We start from the raw sequence: 20375 nt of genomic DNA, 5'->3' as shown, positions 1-20375 counted from the left end.
TCCACAGCCCCCATCTTCTCCATGAATGTGCCAAGTTCTTCCGCCTTATTGGAGGTCTTTCCTGTTTTGGGATTCAACCTGTCTGTCCGTGGGTCCTGTCCACAGTTGAAGTCCCCCACCTCCATGATTAGTCGGTGGGTGTCTATGTCAGGGATTTCAGCCATGGTCTTCTTTATAAATATCATGTTATTCCAGTTGGGAGCGTACACGTTGACCAGGACTGCCGGTGGCCCGTCTAGGACACTGCTGACCATGATGCACTGTCCCATTGGGTCTGTAACCGTCTTTGCCACAGCAAACATGTGGTAGTCTGTGTAGAGGTAATACAGTACCTGGTAATGCTGGAACACCATTGGTAGATATTGTATGTTTCCTATTGGTCAAGCTGTATGGTAGTTCCGCCCTGCAAGGCGGGGTATAAGAGCCCGTGCCGCCCCAGCAGCCTTCTTTCTGTACCTGAGCTGCTGGGGTAAACATCTAGCTTATTAAAGCCTTCAGTTGGACTACAACCTCGCTTTAGTGGTCACTGATCGTGCATCAATTTAATAAGCTAGATTTAAAAGGATGGAGCACCGAATAAAGCCGGAGTGTTTGCAACTCAGCCCCCACGCGGCGAACTCAGCGGCAACCTTCAAGCACTGGCTGGTGTGTTTTAAAGAATATCTCGGAAAGGCCGAAAACACACCCACGGGAGAACAGAAATTGCAAGTGCTGCACTCGAGGGTGAGCCCAGAAATTTACAGCCTCTTCGAGGACGTGGACGACTTCGATGTAGCAATGGGGCTGCTAAAAGGACATTATATTCGCCCGGTAAACCAGGTCTACGCCCGACATCTGCTAGCAACGAGGCGGCAAATCCCTGGGGAATCGCTGGAAGAATTCTACCGTGCGCTCCTGATGTTGGTGAGAAACTGCAGCTGCCCGCAAGTTTTGGCGAGCGACCACACAGAACTCTTGATCCAGGACGCATTCGTGGTAGCGTCCCAAATCTGCCAGCGATTGCTGGAAAAAGACACCCTAGGCCTCAAGGAGGCACGGGCCCTTGCAGGCTCCCTGGATGTGGCCTCCCGAAACGCCCGCGCTTAGGTTCCCGACCGCGAGGCAGCCCCCTGGGCAGCGTGGAACCCCTCCGCAGCTGACCCCGAGACAGCTCCCTTCCCCCCACAAGCTTGTGCTGCAAGGCGGCATGGCAACCCTGGGGGGCCCGCTGCTACTTTTGCGGGCAGGCCAAGCACTCCCGGCAGCGCTGCCCGGCCGCGCATCCATCTGCAAGGGATGCGGTAAAAAGAGCCACTTCGTGGTGCCGCCATCTTGTCCCACAGACGCCATGTTCAATGGATGGGCGCCGCCATTTGTTCACCCCCAGCCATGTGCGACAGATGGAAGCCTCCATCTTGGATGGACCAGTCCCGGCCTCGAACACTCTCAACTGCTACAACAACAGTACTAATCAACAGGCACGAGACGTCCTGCTTAGTCGACTCGAGGAGCACGGAGAGCTTCATACACCCCGACACAGTAAGGCGCTGTTCTCTCCTTGTCCACCCCCGTTAATCAAAAAATCTCCCTGGCCTCCGGTTCCCACTCAGTAGATATAAAGGGGTTTTGTGTAGCAAACCTTACGGTCCAGGGAAGGGAGTTTAAAAATTACCGGCTCCATGTCCTTCACCACCTCTGCGCGGCCACACTCCTAGCTTTAGACTTCCAGTGTAATCTCCAAAGTCTAACTTTCAAATTCGGCAGCCCGAACCCCCCCTCACTGTCTGCGGCCTCGCGACCCTCAAGGTCGATCCGCCTTCCCTGTTTGCAAACCTCACCCCGGATTGCAAACCGTCGCCACCAGGAACAGACGCTACAGTGCCCAGGATCAGATCTTTATTAGGTCAGAGGTCCAAAGGCTACTGAGGGAAGGAGTCATTGAAGCTAGCAGCAGTCCCTGGAGAGCTCAAGTAATGGTGGTAAAGACCGGGGAGAAGCATTGGATGATCACCGACTACAGTCAGATCATCAACAGGTTTACGCAGCTGGACGCGTACCCTCTCCCCCGCATATCCGACCTGGTAAACAGGATCTCGCATTACAAGATCTTCTCCACGGTGGATCTTAAGTCCGCCTACCACCAGCTCCCCATCCGCACTAGTGACCGCAAATACACTGCCTTTGAGGCAGATGGGCGGCTCTACCACTTCTTAAGGGTTCCCTTCGGTGTCACCAACGGGGTCTCGGTCTTCCAGCGCAAGATGGACCGAATGGTTGACCGGTACGGTTTACGGGCAACGTTCCCGTATCTCGATATTGTCACCATCTGCGGCCACGACCAGCAAGACCACAGCACCAACCTCTGAAAATTCCTCCAGACGACAAAGATCCTTAACCTTATGTATAACAAGGATAAATGCGTGTTTAGCACCGACCGCCAAGCCATCCTCGGCTACGTAGTGCGAAATGGAGTTATTGGCCCCAAACATGAACGCATGCGCCCCCTTATGGAGTTCCCCCTCCCTCACTGCTCCAAGGCCCTGAAGCGCTGTCTAGGGTTTTTCTGTTATTATGCCGAGTGGGTCCCCAACTATGCGGTCAAGGCCCATCCCCTGATCCAATCCAGTCTTTCCCCTGTCGATAGAGGCCCGCCAGGCCTTCAGCCGCATCAAAGCAGACATTGCAAAGGCCACGATGCACCCCATCGACGAGTCCCTCCCCTTCCAGGTCGAGAGCGACGCATCTGACGTAGCTGTGGCAGCCACCCTCAACCAAGCAGGCAGACCTGTGGCCTTCTTCTCACGCACCCTCCATGCTTCCGAAATCCGCCACTCCCCAGTCGAAAAGGAGGCCCAGGCCATTGTAGAAGCTGTGCGACGTTGGAGGCATTACCTGGCCGGCAGGACTTCACTCTCCTCACTGACCAACGGTCGGTTGCTTTCATGTTCAATAATGCCAGCGGGGCAAGATAAAAAACGCTAAGATCTTGCGGTGGAGGATCGAACTCTCCACCTACAACTACGAGATCTTGTATCGTCCCGGGAAGCTAAATGAGCCTCCTGATGCCGTCCCGCAGCACATGTGCCAACGCACAAGTGGACCGCCTCCGAGCCCTCCACGAGGACCTCTGCCACCCGGGGGTCACTCGCTTTTTCCACTTTATCAAGGCCCGCAACCTGCCCTACTCCGTCGAGGTCAGGGCAGCCACCAGGGACTGCCAAATCTGCACGGAGTGCAAACCGCACTTCTACCGGCCAGAGAAAGCGCACCTGATAAAGGCTTCCCATCCCTTTGAACGCCTCAGCATGGACTTCAAAGGCCCCCTCCCCTCCACCGACTGCAACACGTACTTCCTGAACATGACCGCAACCACCGTCATCAAGGCCCTCCATAGCATCTTTGCACTGTTCGGGTTCCCCGCTTACATACATAGTGATAGGGGGTCCTCCTTTATGACCGACGAACTGCGTCAATTCCTGCTCAGCAAGGGCATCGCCTCGAGCAGGACAACCAGTTACAACCCCTGGGGTAACGGACAGGTAGAGAGAGAGAACGGAACGGTCTGGAAGACCGTCCTACTGGCCCTACAGTCCAGGAATCTCCCAGTATCCCACTGGCAGGAAGTCCTCCCGGATGCCCTCCACTCCATCTGGTTACTGCTTTGTACCACGACCAACCAAACACCTCACGAACGTCTCCTGGTCTTCCCCAGGATGTCCTCCTCTGGTACCTCGTACCCGACCTGGCTGGCAGGTCCCGGGCCCATCCTGCTCCGAAAACACATGCGGGCGCACAAGTCGGACCCGTTGGTCAAGAGGGGCCATCTTCTCCACGCTAACCCCCAGTACGCCTACGTGGCGTACCCCGATAGCCGACAAGATACGGTCTCCCTACGAGACCTGGCACCCGCCGGATCCCCACGCGCACCCCAGCCACCAGTCCCACCCTCCCTCCCACCAGTGCACCTTACAGGAGGATCGGTCCTCCCGCCGGCCCCATCTAGGCCCACCAACCCACCGATGCACCCCGCAGACGCTCCCTTCCCAGGTCAACCGTTTTCCCCACCAGGGGTGTTGAAGCTGCCACAGAGATCGAGGCCACGCCCCCGGAGTCACAGACGCCCGAGCCTCCACCGGCGTCACCACCAAAGCTTTGACGATCACAGAGGACGACCAGGGCCCCCGATCGACTGATTGCTTCATTTTAAAGTATATAGTTAATTGTGAATCTGTAAATAGTTACAAAACGATGTACGGAGGTATTACAGTACCCCCATAACTATAATTTCTACCACGTTACCATGTTGTAATATCAAGCCACCACCCCCGCCGGACTCTTTTTTAACAGGGGGTGAATGTGGTAGTCTGTGTAGAGGTATTACAGTACCTGGTAATGCTAGAACACCATTGGTAGATATTGTATGTTTCCTATTGGTCAAGCTGTATGGTAGCTCCGCCCTGCAAGGCGGGGTATAAGAGCGCGTGCCGCCCCAGCAGCCTTCTTTCTGTACCTGAGCTGCTGGGGGAAACATCTAGCTTATTAAAACCTTCAGTTGGACTACAACCTCACTTTAGTGGTCATTGCTCGTGCATCAAAACATCGTCCTCTTATTTAGCAGTATGGCTACCACCCCTGGTTCTCATCCCGTAACAGGAATAGTAGCTCTGTCCCACCCAGCCCTGCGTTGCCCGCAGTCAGTCCTTCTCCCTCAGATGCGTCTTTTGGAGGAAGACTATGTCGGCTTTCAAACTTTTCAGATGAGCAAAGACTCTGGATCTTTTCACTGGGCCGTTAAGTCTCCTGGTGTGCCAGTTGACTATCCTGCTCCTGTGGGATCAACCATACTTACCTGGTGGATGCGTCCCTGCACTCTGGGGTTTCCCTTTCTTAGAGGGCCGTCCAAGATGGCCGTGTTCACCGTTCTCACCATGCCCAACATGGCCGTCAACTATGTGTACGCCATGTGGGTGAGCCGCTGCACTCCGGGGTTTCCCTTTATTCAGTGACCCTCCAAAGTGGTTGCTTGCGGTGCCTTGGTGTTCCATGTCGCCACATGTGGCCCGTTATAGCCATTCTAATGCCCTTGCTCTTTGTATCTATGTTCCCCATATGGTATTTTCTTTCCTCTGTCATCCTCCCCCCCCTCCCTGTAACTGCATCCCCCCCCACTCCTTTCCTTCTGTTTCCTCCCCTCGTCGTCCTCCTGTTGTTGATGTCTACCCCCTCCCTTCGCTCCCTTGCAGATGAACCACGGCCTCTCTTTCCTTCACGCATCCCGATGCTAGCTTTGCCGCTATTGTGGTGGCCCGTCTCCTAGGGTTGTGTGTCTTCCCGTCGCCCGTTGTCTGACCTCCCTGCCAGCCGTTCCCCTCACCATTTCCTGCGCTCTGCTGCCCTCGCTCTCCTTCTATTTCACCTCTCGTCCCCAGAACGAGGCAGGGCAGTCCCGTGCAAGGTGTTCATCAGGTGGGTTAGCAAATAAACAAATAAAGTCTCTTCAGATGATCTCTTTACCGCTGTCCATGCTGCTGTTTCTCGAGCCCGTTTTCCAGGTCAAACTTGTCCGCGTCCGCAGGGGCCATGAAAAAGCGCTCCCTGCCTTGGACTGTAACCAACAGTTTGGCTAGGTACAGCATCCCAAACTTTAAGCCGCCCTATTTAATTCTGTCTAGCGTTTGGCCAGGTGGTCGGCCCCAATGTCCTGGTAGATCCTGATCTGGTGACCTTCCCAGTTACCGTTCTTTGTCTGCCTCGCCCAGCATAGGATTCTTTCCCAGCCTTGGTACCAGTGCATCTTAACGATTATCACCCTCGGTTGTTCCCCGGCTCTGGGCTTTGGGTAAAGCGACTGATGGGCTCTATTTCTGATGGGTTGGGGAAGCTATCCTTGCCCACCAGGTTACCCAGCATTAGGGCCACATAGTCTGTGGGGTCCCTATCTTCGATCCCCTCCAGTAGGTCCACAATCCGCAGGTTTTGGTGCCTCAATTGGTTTTCCTGGTCGTTCGTTTTTACTTTCAGACTCCCTTGTGCCACGACCAACCTTGCTACTTCTTTTTCCAGGGCGGCGATCCAGTCACCCATGTCTGTTGAGGCCTTCTCCAGCTCTTTTATGATGTTCCCTGAGCTTCCAGTCGCCTTTCTGCCTTGTCTAGGGCCACCTGCATGGTCGCCCCGCCTGACCGCAGCTTGAATATTGATTTTGTCTCTTCTCTGTATTCTCTCAGTTCCCTTGAGACAAACATCCTCCACCCATCTCCTTGTGCAGCAAATCGGTCCTTCTCACTATGGCGAGGCCTGAGTTTTGCCGTTTCGTGCATCCGCCGGCTCAGCCATTTGGTTCTCCTGACATTTTTCACTTCTAGTTTCCACGTGGCCTCTGGAGTGGCTGTTGTTTGGCATTTCCCTTCGCGTTGCTGTTGGTTGAGGTGCAGAGATGTTTTTTTCCTTCGTATTAGAAGCCTATTTCGGGTGAAAGCCTATTTTCGGGTTCATGGAAGGAGAGCCATCTGATGTGCGACTTCTTAGCACATCCCAGTCACCGGACGTCCCATCCCATGAAAGAATAAATGGCAGAAACAGCAGACCGATTATTGATTCTAGTTCCGTGTTCACTGAATAAATGTTCATCCAGTAAATGTAGTGCATTTGTAATGATGGCTGTTAAGGAGTAGAAATTTGCAAAAGAATGAAGGTGAGTGGCAGTAATAGATGGATAGATTTAAAAAATTGAGGAACAGTATGGAAAAAAAGGAGCACTTGCAGGTTAAGTGGACATGAGGAGTGATATGATGGAATACACTTGACAATTCAAAGTGACTGGAGATGCCCAGAGTAGACTGTAAGGGAATGATTAACTGTATTCACCTTTCCTAACTTGCTTTGCTTATTAAAGCACTCCCTGGACTGAAACCAGAAGCATAGCTCTAGACTTCGGCTGCTGACCTCTTGCGCCACCTTAACCATGTTTTCTTTATGGCAGTAGTAGATTTCTTCTTTCAATTGCTGGGAGAAGAATCTCTCTTCAGTTCCTCACAGCCCCCAGCAGCATTTCAAAGAAGGGTCATTTAACTGGGGCACAACCATTAAGTATCCTGAACCCATTGTCACACTTTTTCATTTTTTGCTTCCAAAACCAAACTCCTCGTAATTGCAACTTTGTTGCCTTTTGGGAGCTGGTTTAGCAAACTTGGATAGACAGCTGGTTTGTGATGCAGAGCAAGACCAGCAGCATGGGTTCAATCTCCATTCCAGCTGAGGTTATTCATGAAGGCCCTGCCTTCTCAACGTTGCCCCTCACCTGAGGTGTGATGACCCTCACCACCAGTCAGCTCTCACCCACAAAGCAGAAAGCAACCTATGGTCATTTGGGACTATGGCAACTTTACCTTATTTATTGGCCCTTTAAATACTTTAGTTCAAACTGCATCATGTGGTTCCTCACCATGCTTACCCCGACACAATCAACAGCAAATCCAAAAGTGAAATGAGCTGGTTGTTAGATATCACTGTCAGACAAGTTTACTTCAGCATCTCCTACGTGACATCGGTCCTCTGATCACCCACTATAACGGCTTAGACCAGGCCTTGAGATTGGCCAATTGGAGTACGAGTTCCCTGATTAGTGGCCCAATCAGGGAACCTTTTCTCTGTATTTAACAGGGAGTGTCAGATCCTCTGCACTCCCAGTGTAGACAGCAAGCTGAATGCACGCAGTTGTACTGCTGTTGGTTTCATTAATAAAAGGAATTCTAGTGAAGGGACTTCTGCCTCCGTGGACTTATTGCACCCACCTCAAACACTTTTCCAAATTAAGATAAGGGTCATAAGCAAAGTATCAATCGTGTTTTCAAACAATGGTTTAATGTTAATGCACCATCAGTGGGTAATTCAGCTAAGGTGATTACCTCATCCTCATCCCAGTCGAACAAATCCCACTCGCTGACAACTTTTATTCGAGCTCGTTTCCACATCTCCAGAAACACGGTGGCTACAGTTTGAGAGAGAAATAGTCAGAGGTTGCCAATGTTTCATTCTATAATGAAAAATATTATCGTGCAAACAAACACATTTACAATTTTATACAAATGGGCTTCATTTTGTGTTATGGGTCAAATGTGTTACAACAACTCATACTTGATGTGGAAAGAAACCCCAAAAAATCTCAGGGTGCAATTTGACGGAAAGGTTTTGAAGTGTGGTAGCAAGTGGGAACTGCCGCAAGCTTCCCGACCCTCGGCCCGGCGAGGCAATCACCCTGATAAAATGTTAATTGGTCCACTGAATGTGGCCCCATAAGCTCCTTGCTGCAAATCATGGTACCGCCGGCTGATTCGCTGGGGCCACGCTCGCCAGACCCCTGCTAACAAGGGAGAGCAGCACTTAAACCATTCCTGCACAGCCAACCCCACTCAGCGCGTCGACGAGACGACCAATCCCATGAATCGGGGATTCCGGCGTGGGCAGAGCACTTGAAACGGTCAAGGCCAGACGGCATGCCCTATTCCTCCAAGGGTCTCAGAGGGTCAGCCACAAGGCAGCCAGTGCTGCCTGGAAGGAAATGACATCGGCAGTCAGCTCGGGCAGTGTGATCAGGAGGACCGGCACCCAGTGCATCAGGAAGGTCAACAGCCTTCTCCGACGCTGCTCGGGTGAGTTTGCACCGCAGCCCCAATACCGCCCATGAGAATGCACCCGGCACCGCCCCCAGCCAGCACCGTACCGGCCCCCGGCTCACCGATATCCAGCTGCCATACCGCCCCATTCCCACCCGCCATACTCCCCACCGCCCCCCCAATACGGCCCATCTCCCCAAGCTCCCTCTCACAACACCCATGCAACCCCATCTGCACGTGCAGCTAACGATGCCCCCTCTCTGTTCCCACAGGTGAAGTTGGCCCACAACTGATGGGGGAAGGCCCAGACGGGCGGCAGTGTGCCGGTCATCAAGGTCCTCACCTCTTATGAGGAACGGACCCTGGAGGTTGCAGGGGTGGCTGAGGACAGAGCAGTGGCCATTACAGAGATCGGCGCACACGCACAAGTGAGGATCCACTCGCCCACACCCAGATGACCTGCCAAACATGAGTTGTAAATGCCATGCAAATTAACCCATCCTTCCCACTGACCACGTATCCATTGATCCCAAAGGACCTGCAGTCGACGGCGCCAGCCCATCTGGGGGATGCCCCGGGCACTCCCCCCCCCCCCCCAAACTTCCATGAGAACACCTGAGGACAGCTCCGAGGATGCCACCGCTATCATCCCCAACCTCCACCAGCGCAGAGCCACACACCTCGGTCAGCGCCAGTAGTGGTCAGGCTTTTCGGGCACAATCTGGTGAGGACCACACAGCTGCTGATGCGCAACAGGTGGAGGCAGGAACATCCAGATGAGACAGCTGTTGGCGGTCTGCTGGATCATAGGTACCCAGCTGGGCCAGTCAGATGCTGAGCCTCTGAAACAGGTTTACCCAGAGCTGATGCAGACGATAGGGTGCGGCTGTGAGATTCAGAGGGGGATGTCAGCGACACTCCAGCAGGTCCATAACCGATTGGAGTAGTTCCAGAGGCTACAGGCTCAGGAGATGTTGCCAGCAATGCATAGCATCGAGGCCAACACTGCTAGGGTGTTGACCGCAATGGGTAGCCTGGTTGGCGACTGATGCACTATAAATTATGACAAGAGTAGAGAGTAATCAAGGCTTTATTACACAGAGATGTGTGGCCTGCTACAGCTGCTGCCGAAATGGATGCAGTTCGGACAGCACACACATTTATACTCCGCCTACTGGGCAGAGCCAGCAGGCAGGGATCTACCCCCGTACCTGTAGTACAGGAGCCTTACCGTAATACCCTCGTATGCAGTGCAGGAAAGACAATATAATACAACAGTGGTGACTACCACATTCACCCCCTGTTAAAAATGAGTAGAGCGGGGGTGGTGGAAAACTATTTACATACAGGTTGATATTAAAATTTCAGAAGAGGTTACAAATTTAGACGGTCAGGCGCTTTGATCCGTCGCTGAGAGCGCCACAGTGCTGGTGGCGAGTCAGGCATCAGATCAGTCGTCGGTAACTCCGGGAGCGCGTCGACATCCTCTTCATCCCCGGGTGGGACCAAGGGGAGGACGGATTGTCCTGGAGCGGGGACTGTGGTGGGATGCGCTGGGGGAAGGGAGAGTGGCGCCGGGGCGGGGGGCCAGCTGGTGCCAGGTCCCTGAAGGAGACTGTCTTTGGCAACCGTCGGGGTACGCTACGTAGGCGTACTGCGGGTTTGCGTGAGTAGCCGTACCCTCTCAACCAACGGGTCCGCCTTGTGGAGCCGCACGTGCTTGCGGAGGAGAATGGGTCATGGAGCGGCCAGCCACGTTGGGAGCGAAACCCCGGAGGTGGATCTCCTGGGGAAGGCAAAGAGACGTTCATGGGGGGTTTTGTTAGTCGCCGTGCACAGAAGCGACCGAATGGAGTGAAGTGCGTCGGGGAGGACCTCCTGCCAGCGGGAGGCCGGGAGATTTCTGGACCGTAGGGCCAGCTGGATGGCCTTCCAGACCGTCCCATTCTCCCGCTCCACCTGCCCGTTTCCCCGGGGGTTGTAGCTGATCGTCCTGCTCGAGGCAATGCCCCTGTTGAGCAGGTACTGTCGCAGCTCATCGCTCATAAATGAGGATCCCTGGTCGCTGTGGACGTAGGCAGGGAAACCGAACAGAGCGAAGATGGTGTTGAGGGCTTTGATGACGGTGGCAGAGGTCATAAGCATGGGATGGCGAAGGGGAATCTGGAATATTCGTCGACCACATTGAGAAAATACGTGTTGCGGTCGGTGGAGGGTAGGGGCCCTTTGAAGTCCACGCTGAGGCATTCAAAGGGGCGGGAGGCCTTCACCAGGCGCGCGCGGCCTGTCCGGTAGAAGTGCGGTTTACACTCCGCGCAGACCTGGCAGTCTCTGGTAACAGCCCTGACTTCCTCGATGGAGTAGAGCAGATTGCGGGCCTTAGTGAAGTGACAAAAGCGGGTGACCCCTGGGTGACCGAGATCGTCGTGCAGGGTCCGGAGTCGGTCCACTTGTGCTGGCACATGTACCCCGGGACAGGGCATCAGGGGGCTCGTTGAGCTTACCGGGGCGATACAGAATCTCGTAATTAAAGGTGGAGAGCTCGATCCTCCACTGCAAGGTCTTATCATTTTTGATCTTACCCCGTTGTGTGTTGTTGAACATGAATGCAACCGACCGTTGGTCTGTAAGGAGAGGGAATCTCCTGCCAGCCAGGTAATTCCTCCAGTGCCGCACAGCTTCAACGATAGCTTTTGCCTCCTTTTCGACGGAGTGCCGAATTCTGGAGGCATGGAGGGTGCGGGAAAAGAATGCCATGGGTCTGCCTGCCTGGTTGAGGGTGGCGGCCAGAGCTACGTCTGATGCATCGCTCTCGACTTGGAAGGGGAGCGTCTCGTCGACCGCGTGCATCGCGGCCTTGGCGATGTCGGCCTTGATACGGTTGAAGGCCTGGTGAGCCTCAGCCGTCAGTGGGAAGCCAGTGGAGTGGATGAGTGGGCGGGTCTTGTCGCATAGTTAGGGACCCACTGGGCATAGTACGAAAAGAACCCCAGGCATCGTTTGAGGGCCTTGGGGCAGTGGGGAAGGGGGAGATACATGAGGGGCGCATGTGATCGGGGTCGGGCCCTAGAGCTCCGTTCTGAACCACATAGCCGAGGATGGCTAATCGGTTCGTGCTGAACACGCACTTCTCCTTGTTGTAGGTTAGGTTGAGGAGTTTGGCGGTGTGGAGAAATTTGGAAAAGTCAGCGTCATGGTCCTGCTGGTCGTGGCCGCAGATGGTGATGTTATCCAGGTCCGGGAAAGTGGCCCGCAGTCAACCATTCGGTCCATCTCCCGTTGGAAGACTGGGACCCCGTTAGTGACGCCGAAGGGAACTCTAAGGAAATGATAAAGACGGCCGTCCGCTTCAAACGCAGTGTACGGGTGATCCGTCTTGCGAATGGGGAGATGGTGGTAGGCAGATTTCAGGTCCACTGTCGAGAAGACCCGGTGCTGTGCAATCTGATTGACCATATCAGATATGCGTGGGAGGGGGGACGCGTCGAGCTGCGTGTACCGATTGATGGTCTGACTGTAGTCAACGACCATCCTGATTGGTTGGCTGCCGCACAGCGCAGGCATGGGGTTGGCTGGGGGTGGTCGCTGATGGGGTCTACGATGGGTGGGCCGTGCGGTCGGGGGCATACGCCTGTACGTTTCGTGAGGTGACTGTGAGCGAGAGCGCGAGTTTCTTAGTCGCCGCGAGGTCAAGCGTAGCCCCTTCTAAGAGGCGTGGTGGATGTAGGCCGACCCTATGCCCGTAATGAACGCGTCTCTCATTAGCAGGTTATAATGTTCAGCGGCCGAAACTGCTTGGGAATCACAGTCTCACCAGGGCGAGCAGGGCACGCCAGAAATCTTCCAGACTCACCGGGAAGTTGGTGCCGCGTGGACAGGAGGTGCCTGGCATAGATCTTGTTGGTCTGCTGAGTGCAGTTCTCCTTCACTAGCGCCATCACCTCTGCGTAGGTCGGCGCGTCCTGGATGAGGGGAAAGACATCGGGGCTCAGCCGCGTGTACAGAATCTGGAGCTTCTGTGATTGGGTCTGTCGCAGATCCGATGTATGCTTCAAAGCAAGCTAGCCAATGTGCGAAGTCCTTTCTGGCGTTGCCAGCTTGAGGATGCAGCTGCAAGCGATCCGGCTTGATGCGGAGCTCGATCTTTGTAAAATCTCTGTGTAACAAATTGATGCACTATCAATTACGACGAGACGAGAGTAGAGAGTAATCGAGCCTTTATTACAGAGATGTGTGGCCTCCTACAGCTGCCGCTGAAATGGCTGCAGTTCGGAGAGCACACACATTTATACTCCGCCTACTGGCGGAGCCAGCAGGCAGGGATCTACCCCCGTACCTGTAATACAGGGGCCTTACTGTAATACTCTCGTATGCAGTGCAGTACGTCGGCAACATGAGTGGAGGTGTCCAAGGCGTGGCTCAGTCAATGGCGGCCATGACTTCGCACCTCAACAACATGTCCCAGTCAGTGGGGGACGTCACCCAGTACCAGGTGGACCTTGATAAGGCACTGAGGAGCATTTCCCAGTCTCAGATGGGCATTGTCGGGGCACTCCAGAGCATGTCCCAGTCACTGAGGAGCAGCACCGAGGGCGTCAAAACCATGCTGCAAAACCAGGCATTGGGCAGCCGCCAGGGCTGGCTAAGCCAAATGACACAGGGGCAGCCGGGGCTCGATTCAGCTGCTCCTCCGTCCTGAGGTGAACCTCAGGGTCAAATGGCCACCGAACGGGAGGAGGGGGAGCTGGGTCTCAACCCAGAGCCGTCCTATGGAGGGTGACGGCGGCCACCAGCTCCCCGGAGTTGCACCCCCCCTAACAACAGTGCATCTCACAGTCAACACCCGGTACAGTGCGGCATGGCGGAGCATGTGCCGCGAACAGGTGCGCTAGGTCCCCCTGCCCCAGAAGATGCCTGGCAGGAGCACTGAAAGCCACAGGATGTGGTAAGCAGTTAGCTGCCTCCATTTCTGATGTACATCCTGAGGACACACTTAGAGGTAGCGAAAGAGCGTGGAAGACTAAGCATATCGAGGATCACTGAGAGGGCATTGGGGGGTGGAGGAGTGGGTAGGGGTAAGGGGAGTAGGAGGTAAGGGGGAGAGGATGCTTGGGGGGGAGGGTGGGGGAGTATGGGAGGTGTAAGGAGAGTGGGGTGGCACCATCGTGATAAGTTGAGGACACTTATTTAAATCATTAACGTCTGTTGAGCTGGACCAATATGATGCCTCTGGCATTTTCCTCCGCTATGCAGGCCGTGCAACAATCCCATGCCCCATTTCCACGGACATGGAAGTCCTGGACTCCCCCCCCCCCCCCCCACCACGTACAGGTGATGGGTGTGAGCGAGCACTCAAGAGACAGGCAGAGGTCAGACTATGGCATTGAATGAGGGGTACCAGCGCTTAGCACTCTGTGGATTGTCATCTTAACCGTGACCGCTGACAGTGCCGACACAGTCCCGTCACCCTGGTTTGATGTTACACAACACTGGGAGGGTGGGAAATTGAGGGCAGGTGGGGGTGGGAGGATGGTGATCGGGGGAGGGGGAAGGCAAAGGATGAGGGAGCGGGAGGGGGTTTTGGGAGAGGAGGAATGATAGAGGAGGCCATGTCCTATGTGAAGTGGGTGAGGATGAGGGCCTCCCTGGCCCTCCAGGTTTGACGGACGCTCGCCACTCCCACCTGTGCTCCATCTTCTGGCTGCTCCTGCGCAACCTCCCTGCGCTCGTCCTCCAGCGCCTCCTGGTCTGACACTTCCTCTTTTCGGAGGTGGCCACATGTTCATCCCCCTCCATCATGTCACCCTGCTGCTGTGCCAGGTTGTGTAGAACATAGAGCATTACAGCACAGTACAGGCCCTTCGGCCCTCGATGTTGCGCCGACCTGTGAAACCACTCTAAAGCCCATCTACACTATTCCCTTATCGTCCATATGTCTATCCAATGACCATTTGAATGTCCTTAGTGTTGGCGTGTCCACTACTGTTACAGGCAGGGCATTCCAAGCCCTTACTACTTTCTGAGTAAAGAACCTACCTCTGACATCTGTCTTATATCTATCTCCCCTCAATTTAAAGGTATGTCCCCTCATGCTAGACATCACCATCTGTGGAAAAAGGCTCTCACTGTCCACCCTGTCCAATCCTCTGATCATCTTGTATGCCTCAATTAAGTCACCTCTTAACCTTCTTCTCTCTAACGAAAACAGCCTCAAGTCCCTCAGCCTTTCCTCATAAGATCTTCCCTCCATACCAGGCAACATTCTGGTAAGTCTCCTCTGCACCCTTTCCAATACTTCCACATCCTTCCTATAATGCGGCGACCAGAATTGCACGCAATACTCTAAATGCGGCTGCACCAGAGTATTGTACGGCTGCAACATGACCACATGGCTCCGAAACTCAATCCCTCTACCAATAAAAGCGAACACACCGTACGCCTTCTTAACAACCCTCTCAACCTGGGTGGCAACTTTCAGGGATCACAGTAGGCCACCACAAAGCGGACGACTCGCTGGGGGGTGCACTGCAGTGCTCTACAAGAGCGGTCGAGGCATCGGAACCGCATTTTGAGCAGTCCGATGCACCTCTCAATGACAGATTGGGTGGCCGCATGAGCCTTGTTGCAGAGGGTGTCCACATCGCTCACTGGCCTCCGTACTGGCGTCATTAGCCAGGTCCTGAGCTGTTACCCCTTATCCCCCAAGAGCCAACCGGCTATCCTGGGGTGGTCCTCCAAGAGTCCAGGGATGTCCGACTGACCCAGGATGCAGCTGTCGTGCACACTCCCTGGGAAGTGTGCACACTGATGCGCAATCAATTACACTCAAGACGAAGTGATTCATAACTGAAGACTTTAATCTACTAGAACTCTTCCCCAGCAGCTTTGACACAGAAAGTGAAGGCTGCTGGGATGGCACCCTTTCTTATACTCCGCCTCTCAGAGCGGAGCTACGTACAACAGCCAATGGTAGACTCCTGGGTCTAACCAATGGTCATCAGCCTCTTAAGGTACCGCAATACCTGGTACTACCACATTCACCCCCTGTTAAAAAAGAGCCCGGCGGGGGTGGTGGCCAGTGTTAATAGTCGCCTTTCGCATGGTATGACCAGGTATGGAGGTACCGTGATGTCGAGGGTATTTACAAAGTGTTCATAGTGCAGCAATCAGTCGATCGGGTGGCCTGGTCGTCCTTCTGGAGTGTCTGGGCCTCGGCGGTGATTCTGATGAGGGTCCCGGCGGTTGCAACTCCGGGAGCGTGGTGTCGTCCTCCCTGGCAGCTTTGTCACCCCTAGGCGGCGCTGTTGGGGCAAAAAGGTTGACAGGGGGGGGGGGGGGGGCGCCTGTAGGGGGCGTCGGTGTGTGGTCGGGTCTAGGCAGGAGCGGCGGGAGTACTGACCCTCCATTGAGGTGCTGTGGGGAGGGTGGGGGTGGGGGCAATGGTTCAGGTGCGCATGGGGTTCCGGAGGGCGCCAGGTCCCGAAGGGAGACTGTGTCTTGCAGGCCGTCAGGGAATGCTGCGTAGGCGTACTGGGGGTTGGCGTGCAGCAGGTGGACCTTCTTGACCAACGGGTCCGACTTGTGCGCCCTCACATGCTTCCGAAGCAGTATGGGTCCGGGTGTCGCTAGCCAGGTTGGGAGCCAGGTCCCAGAGGAGGACTTCCTGGGGAAAACAAGGAGACGTTCGTGAGGTGTCGGATTTGTGGTTGTACAGAGCAGCGACCGGATTGCGTGGAGGGCCACCGGGAGGACTTCCTGCAGCGGGAGACTGGGAGATTCCTGGACCGTAGGGCCAGCAGGACGGTCTTCCAGACTGTTCCGTTCTCCCTCTCTACCTGCCCGTTTCCCCGGGGGTTGTAAATTGTCGTCCTGCTCAAGGCGATGCCCTTGCTGAGCAGGAATTGACGCAGTTCGGCGCTCATAAAGGAGGACCCCCTATCACTGAGTATGTATGCGGGGAAACCGAACAGTGTAAAGATACCCTGGAGGGCCTTGATGACGGTGGTTGTGGTCATGTCTGGGCAGGGGATGGCGAATGGGAACCGGGAATAATCGTCAATCACGTTAAGAAAATACGTGTTGCGGTCGGTGGAGGGGAGGGGGTCTTTGAAATCCATGCTGAGGCCTTCAAAGGGACGGGAAGCCTTTATCAGGTGCGCCCTCTCTGGCCGGTAGAAGTGCGGTTTGCACTCTGCGCAGATTTGGCAGTCCCTGGTGACTGACCTGACCTCCTCGATGGAGTAGGGCAGGTTGCGGGTCTTGATAAAATGGAAAAAGCGAGTGACCCCCGGGGTGCCAGAGGTCCTCGTGGAGGGATCGGAGGTGGTCCACTTGTGCGGTGGCATAAGTGCCGCGGGACAGGGCATCAGGAGGCTCGTTTAGCTTCCCCGGATGGTACAAGATCTCGTAGTTGAAGGTGGAAAGTTCTATCCTCCACTGCAAGATCTTGTCGTTCTTAATCTTGCCCCGCTGTGCATTATCGAACATGAAGGCAACCGACCGTTGGTCCGTGAGGAGAGTAAATCTCCTGCCGGCCAGCTAATGCCTCCAGTGTCGCACAGCTTCTACTATGCCTTGTGCCTCTTTTTCGACCGAGGAATGGCGAATTTCGGAAGCATGGAGGGTAGGGGAGAAGAAAGCCACAGGCCTGCCCGCTTGGTTGAGGGTGGCCGCCAGAGCTACGTCAGACGCATCGCTCTCGACCTGGAAGGGGAGGGACTGGTCGATGGCACGCATCGTGGCCTTTGCAATGTCTGCTTTGCTGCGGCTGAAAGCCTGGCGGGCCTCCGTCGACAGGGGGAAGGTTGTGGACTGGATCGGGGTCGGGCTTTGTCTGCGTAATTGGGGACCCACTGTGCATAATAGCTGAAGAACCCGAGGCAGCGCTGTCATGATATCCAGGTGAACATCATAGCACATGCATACATACATACTGATGGACAGATCAACGGACCAATCAACACACACACAACACGACAGCCAATCACAGGCAAGAGCATACACAGTACAAAACAGGCACACTCGAGCATGAGACGGTTCAGGGCACAGAGCTCATTACAAGCCACTCAGACATCCACCATGTGCTGAGTGTCACTACAAGATAGAATTAGGAATAGGTCCACAGAATCAAGGGTCATGATCGAGCCTCAGTAAACAGTTTACCAGTGCAAATAGATGTTTGAAATAAAACTATGTTGTACCATTCGCAACCGTGTTGGTTCGTTTGAGTACCCAACACTTCATAGTACCAGGAGTGACTTTGGTACCTACCTACAAATCCTCCGGAATCTGCCATCCTGCGCCATGGACACCGTCAACACACCGCAGCCGTTGTAAGTCGCTGGAAACCTCGGCGTTAATTGGAAGCTGTTCAAACAACGCTTCCAGCTCTTTCTGGAAGCAAACGAAAAGGAAAGCGCCTCGGACACCAGAAAGATCGCCATCCTCCTCACCACGGCAGGTCAACACGCCATCCATGTCTACAACTCCCTGGTGTTCGCGGAAGGCGAGGACAAGACCAAATACAAGACGGTCCTTCTCAAGCTCGACCAACACTTCAACGTCGAGGTTAACGAGAGCTTCGAGAGGTATCTCTTCCAGCAGCACCTGCAAGGTAAGGATGAGCCCTTTCAGTCATTCCTTACGCATCTCCGTATCCTCGCCCAGTCCTGCGGTTACGACACCACCTCCGATTCCATGATTCGGGACCAGATCGTTTTTGGGGTCACCTCGGGCACCCTACGCCAGCAGCTCTTAAAAATAAAAGGCCTCACCTTAGCCACCGCAATCGAAGCCTGTGTCCTGCACGAAAACGCGACTAGCCGCTATACCCAATTTCAGCCAGCTGAATCGGCGCGGCAGGGGTCCTATGCGGCCGGATCGGTGAGGCAGGCACTCTACGAGGCCGAACGGGTCCAGGCGATCGAGTTCCTCCCGGCCCGCGGCCCGGACGAGGGCGGCCATTTCGCGCAGTTTTCAAGGCCTCCCGCAGCGCCAAAAACTACGACAACACTGAGGGACGTGATGCGCAGGCGCGCTCAACCGAACTGCGCATGCGCAGTGGCGCAACGAACGCCATGACGTCACGATGTGCGGCAACTGTGGAGCCGCACATTTAAAGCGGCAATGTCCTGCAAGAACCCCACAATGCTTCCGCTGTGGCAAGCTGGGCCACTACGCTGCTTGCTGTCGAGCAGCTCAACCTGTCAATGTTCCACAACTCCGGAAACCTCGCAGGGACGTGCGGACCATTCAGCCTCCTTATTACGAGTCGTGCCCAGGCGATATCCAGACCAGTGACACAGACGACCGGGACGCCTTCCGTGTTGCGGTCATTGATGGGAACCGAATGTCTCCAGCCAGGACCCACCAGCCGCTGTAAGTTAACACGATCAATCCGGGTGATGAATGGTGTGCCACCCTAACGGTCAACCGATCACCGATAACATTCCGTCTGGACACTGGCGCCTCCGCCAACCTCATAGCATGGTCAGCCTTCTACGCCATGAAGGTCAGACCACCAATTCGCCGTCCCGTTGCAGGATGGTCGACTACAACGGGAACGTTATCCCGGCTATGGGATCCTGCCAGCTCCAGGTGACACACAATACACACACGGCCACACTCTCATTCTAGATAGTCGGATCATCGAAGGACTCCCTGCTAGGCGCACAGGCATGCAAGGCTCTCCACCTCGTGCAACGAGTCACTCTCTCTCTCCAGACGGCACATCTGACTTCCCGGATGCAGAGTTCAGCGCACAGCTCCAATCGCTCCTCGCCCACAACCAGGGGGCATTCGAGGGCATGGGAACACTGCCATACACCTACAGAATTCGGCTCAAACCGGATGCCACCCTGGTCATTCACGCACCTCGCAGGATCCCAGCTCCACTCAAAGACCGCCTCAAGCAGCAGCTGCAGGATCTCCAGGACCAAGGGGTCCTATCCCGGCTCACGGAGCCCACGCCATGGGTCAGCTCCATGGTGTGTGTTAAGAAGCCCTCCGGCGAGCTCCGGATCTGCAATGATCCAAAAGACCTCAACAACAACATAATGAGGGAGAACTACCCCATACCCAAACGGGAAGATATCACGAGCGAAATGGCCCGGGCTAAAATCTGCACGAAACTGGATGCCTCAAAGGGTTTTTGGCAGATCCAACTGGATCCGTCCAGCCAAAAGCTGTGCACCTTCAACACCCCTTTCGGCAGGTTCTGCTACAACCGAATGCCATTTGGCATCATCTCGGCATCCGAGGTCTTTCATAGGATCATGGAGCAGATGATGGAAGGCATCGAAGGGTTGCGCGTCTACGTGGACAACGTCATCATCTGGTCCACCACACCACAGGAGCACATATATCGTCTCCAGCGCGTCTTTGCGCGCATACGCGAAAACGGCCCGCGCCTCAACCGAGCCAAGTGTTCTTTCGGCCAAACCGAGCTGAAGTTCCTGGGGGACCACATTTCCCGGTCAGGGGTCCGTCCGGATGCAGACAAGGTGAGCGCCATTACAGCCATGCCGCAGCCGGCAGACAAGAAAGCAGTGCTACGCTTCCTAGGCATTGTCAACTTCCTGGGGACGTTCATTCCAACCTTGCCTCCCACACGACGGCTCTGCGCCACCTCGTCAAGAAGTCCACGGAGTTCCAGTGGCTGCACACACACCAGCAGGAATGGGAGGAGCTCAAACCTAAGCTCACCACAGCACCGGTATTAGTGTTTTTCGACACATCGCATGACACCAAAATTTCGACTGATGCCAGCCAGTCCGGCATTGG

The 20375-nt window shown here is 54.9% G+C and overlaps 1 protein-coding gene across 1 annotated transcript in view; it reads right to left on the bottom strand.

Annotated features, from left to right (window-relative positions):
• The window catches only part of LOC140430273 (anoctamin-9-like), a 630447-nt gene that overhangs the window by 476885 nt on the left and 133187 nt on the right, over nt 1-20375 (bottom strand). Inside the window, exon 11 of the mRNA XM_072517696.1 lies at nt 7887-7969. Within this exon, the coding sequence (XP_072373797.1) occupies nt 7887-7969 (83 nt within the window). The remainder of the gene's footprint in view (nt 1-7886; nt 7970-20375) is intronic.

This window comes from Scyliorhinus torazame, chromosome 10 (genome assembly GCF_047496885.1).
Source record: "Scyliorhinus torazame isolate Kashiwa2021f chromosome 10, sScyTor2.1, whole genome shotgun sequence".
NCBI classification, from domain to species: Eukaryota; Metazoa; Chordata; class Chondrichthyes; order Carcharhiniformes; family Scyliorhinidae; genus Scyliorhinus; species Scyliorhinus torazame.
Note: the sequence above shows the minus strand (reverse complement) of the source record. Positions and strands in the feature narration are given on the sequence as shown.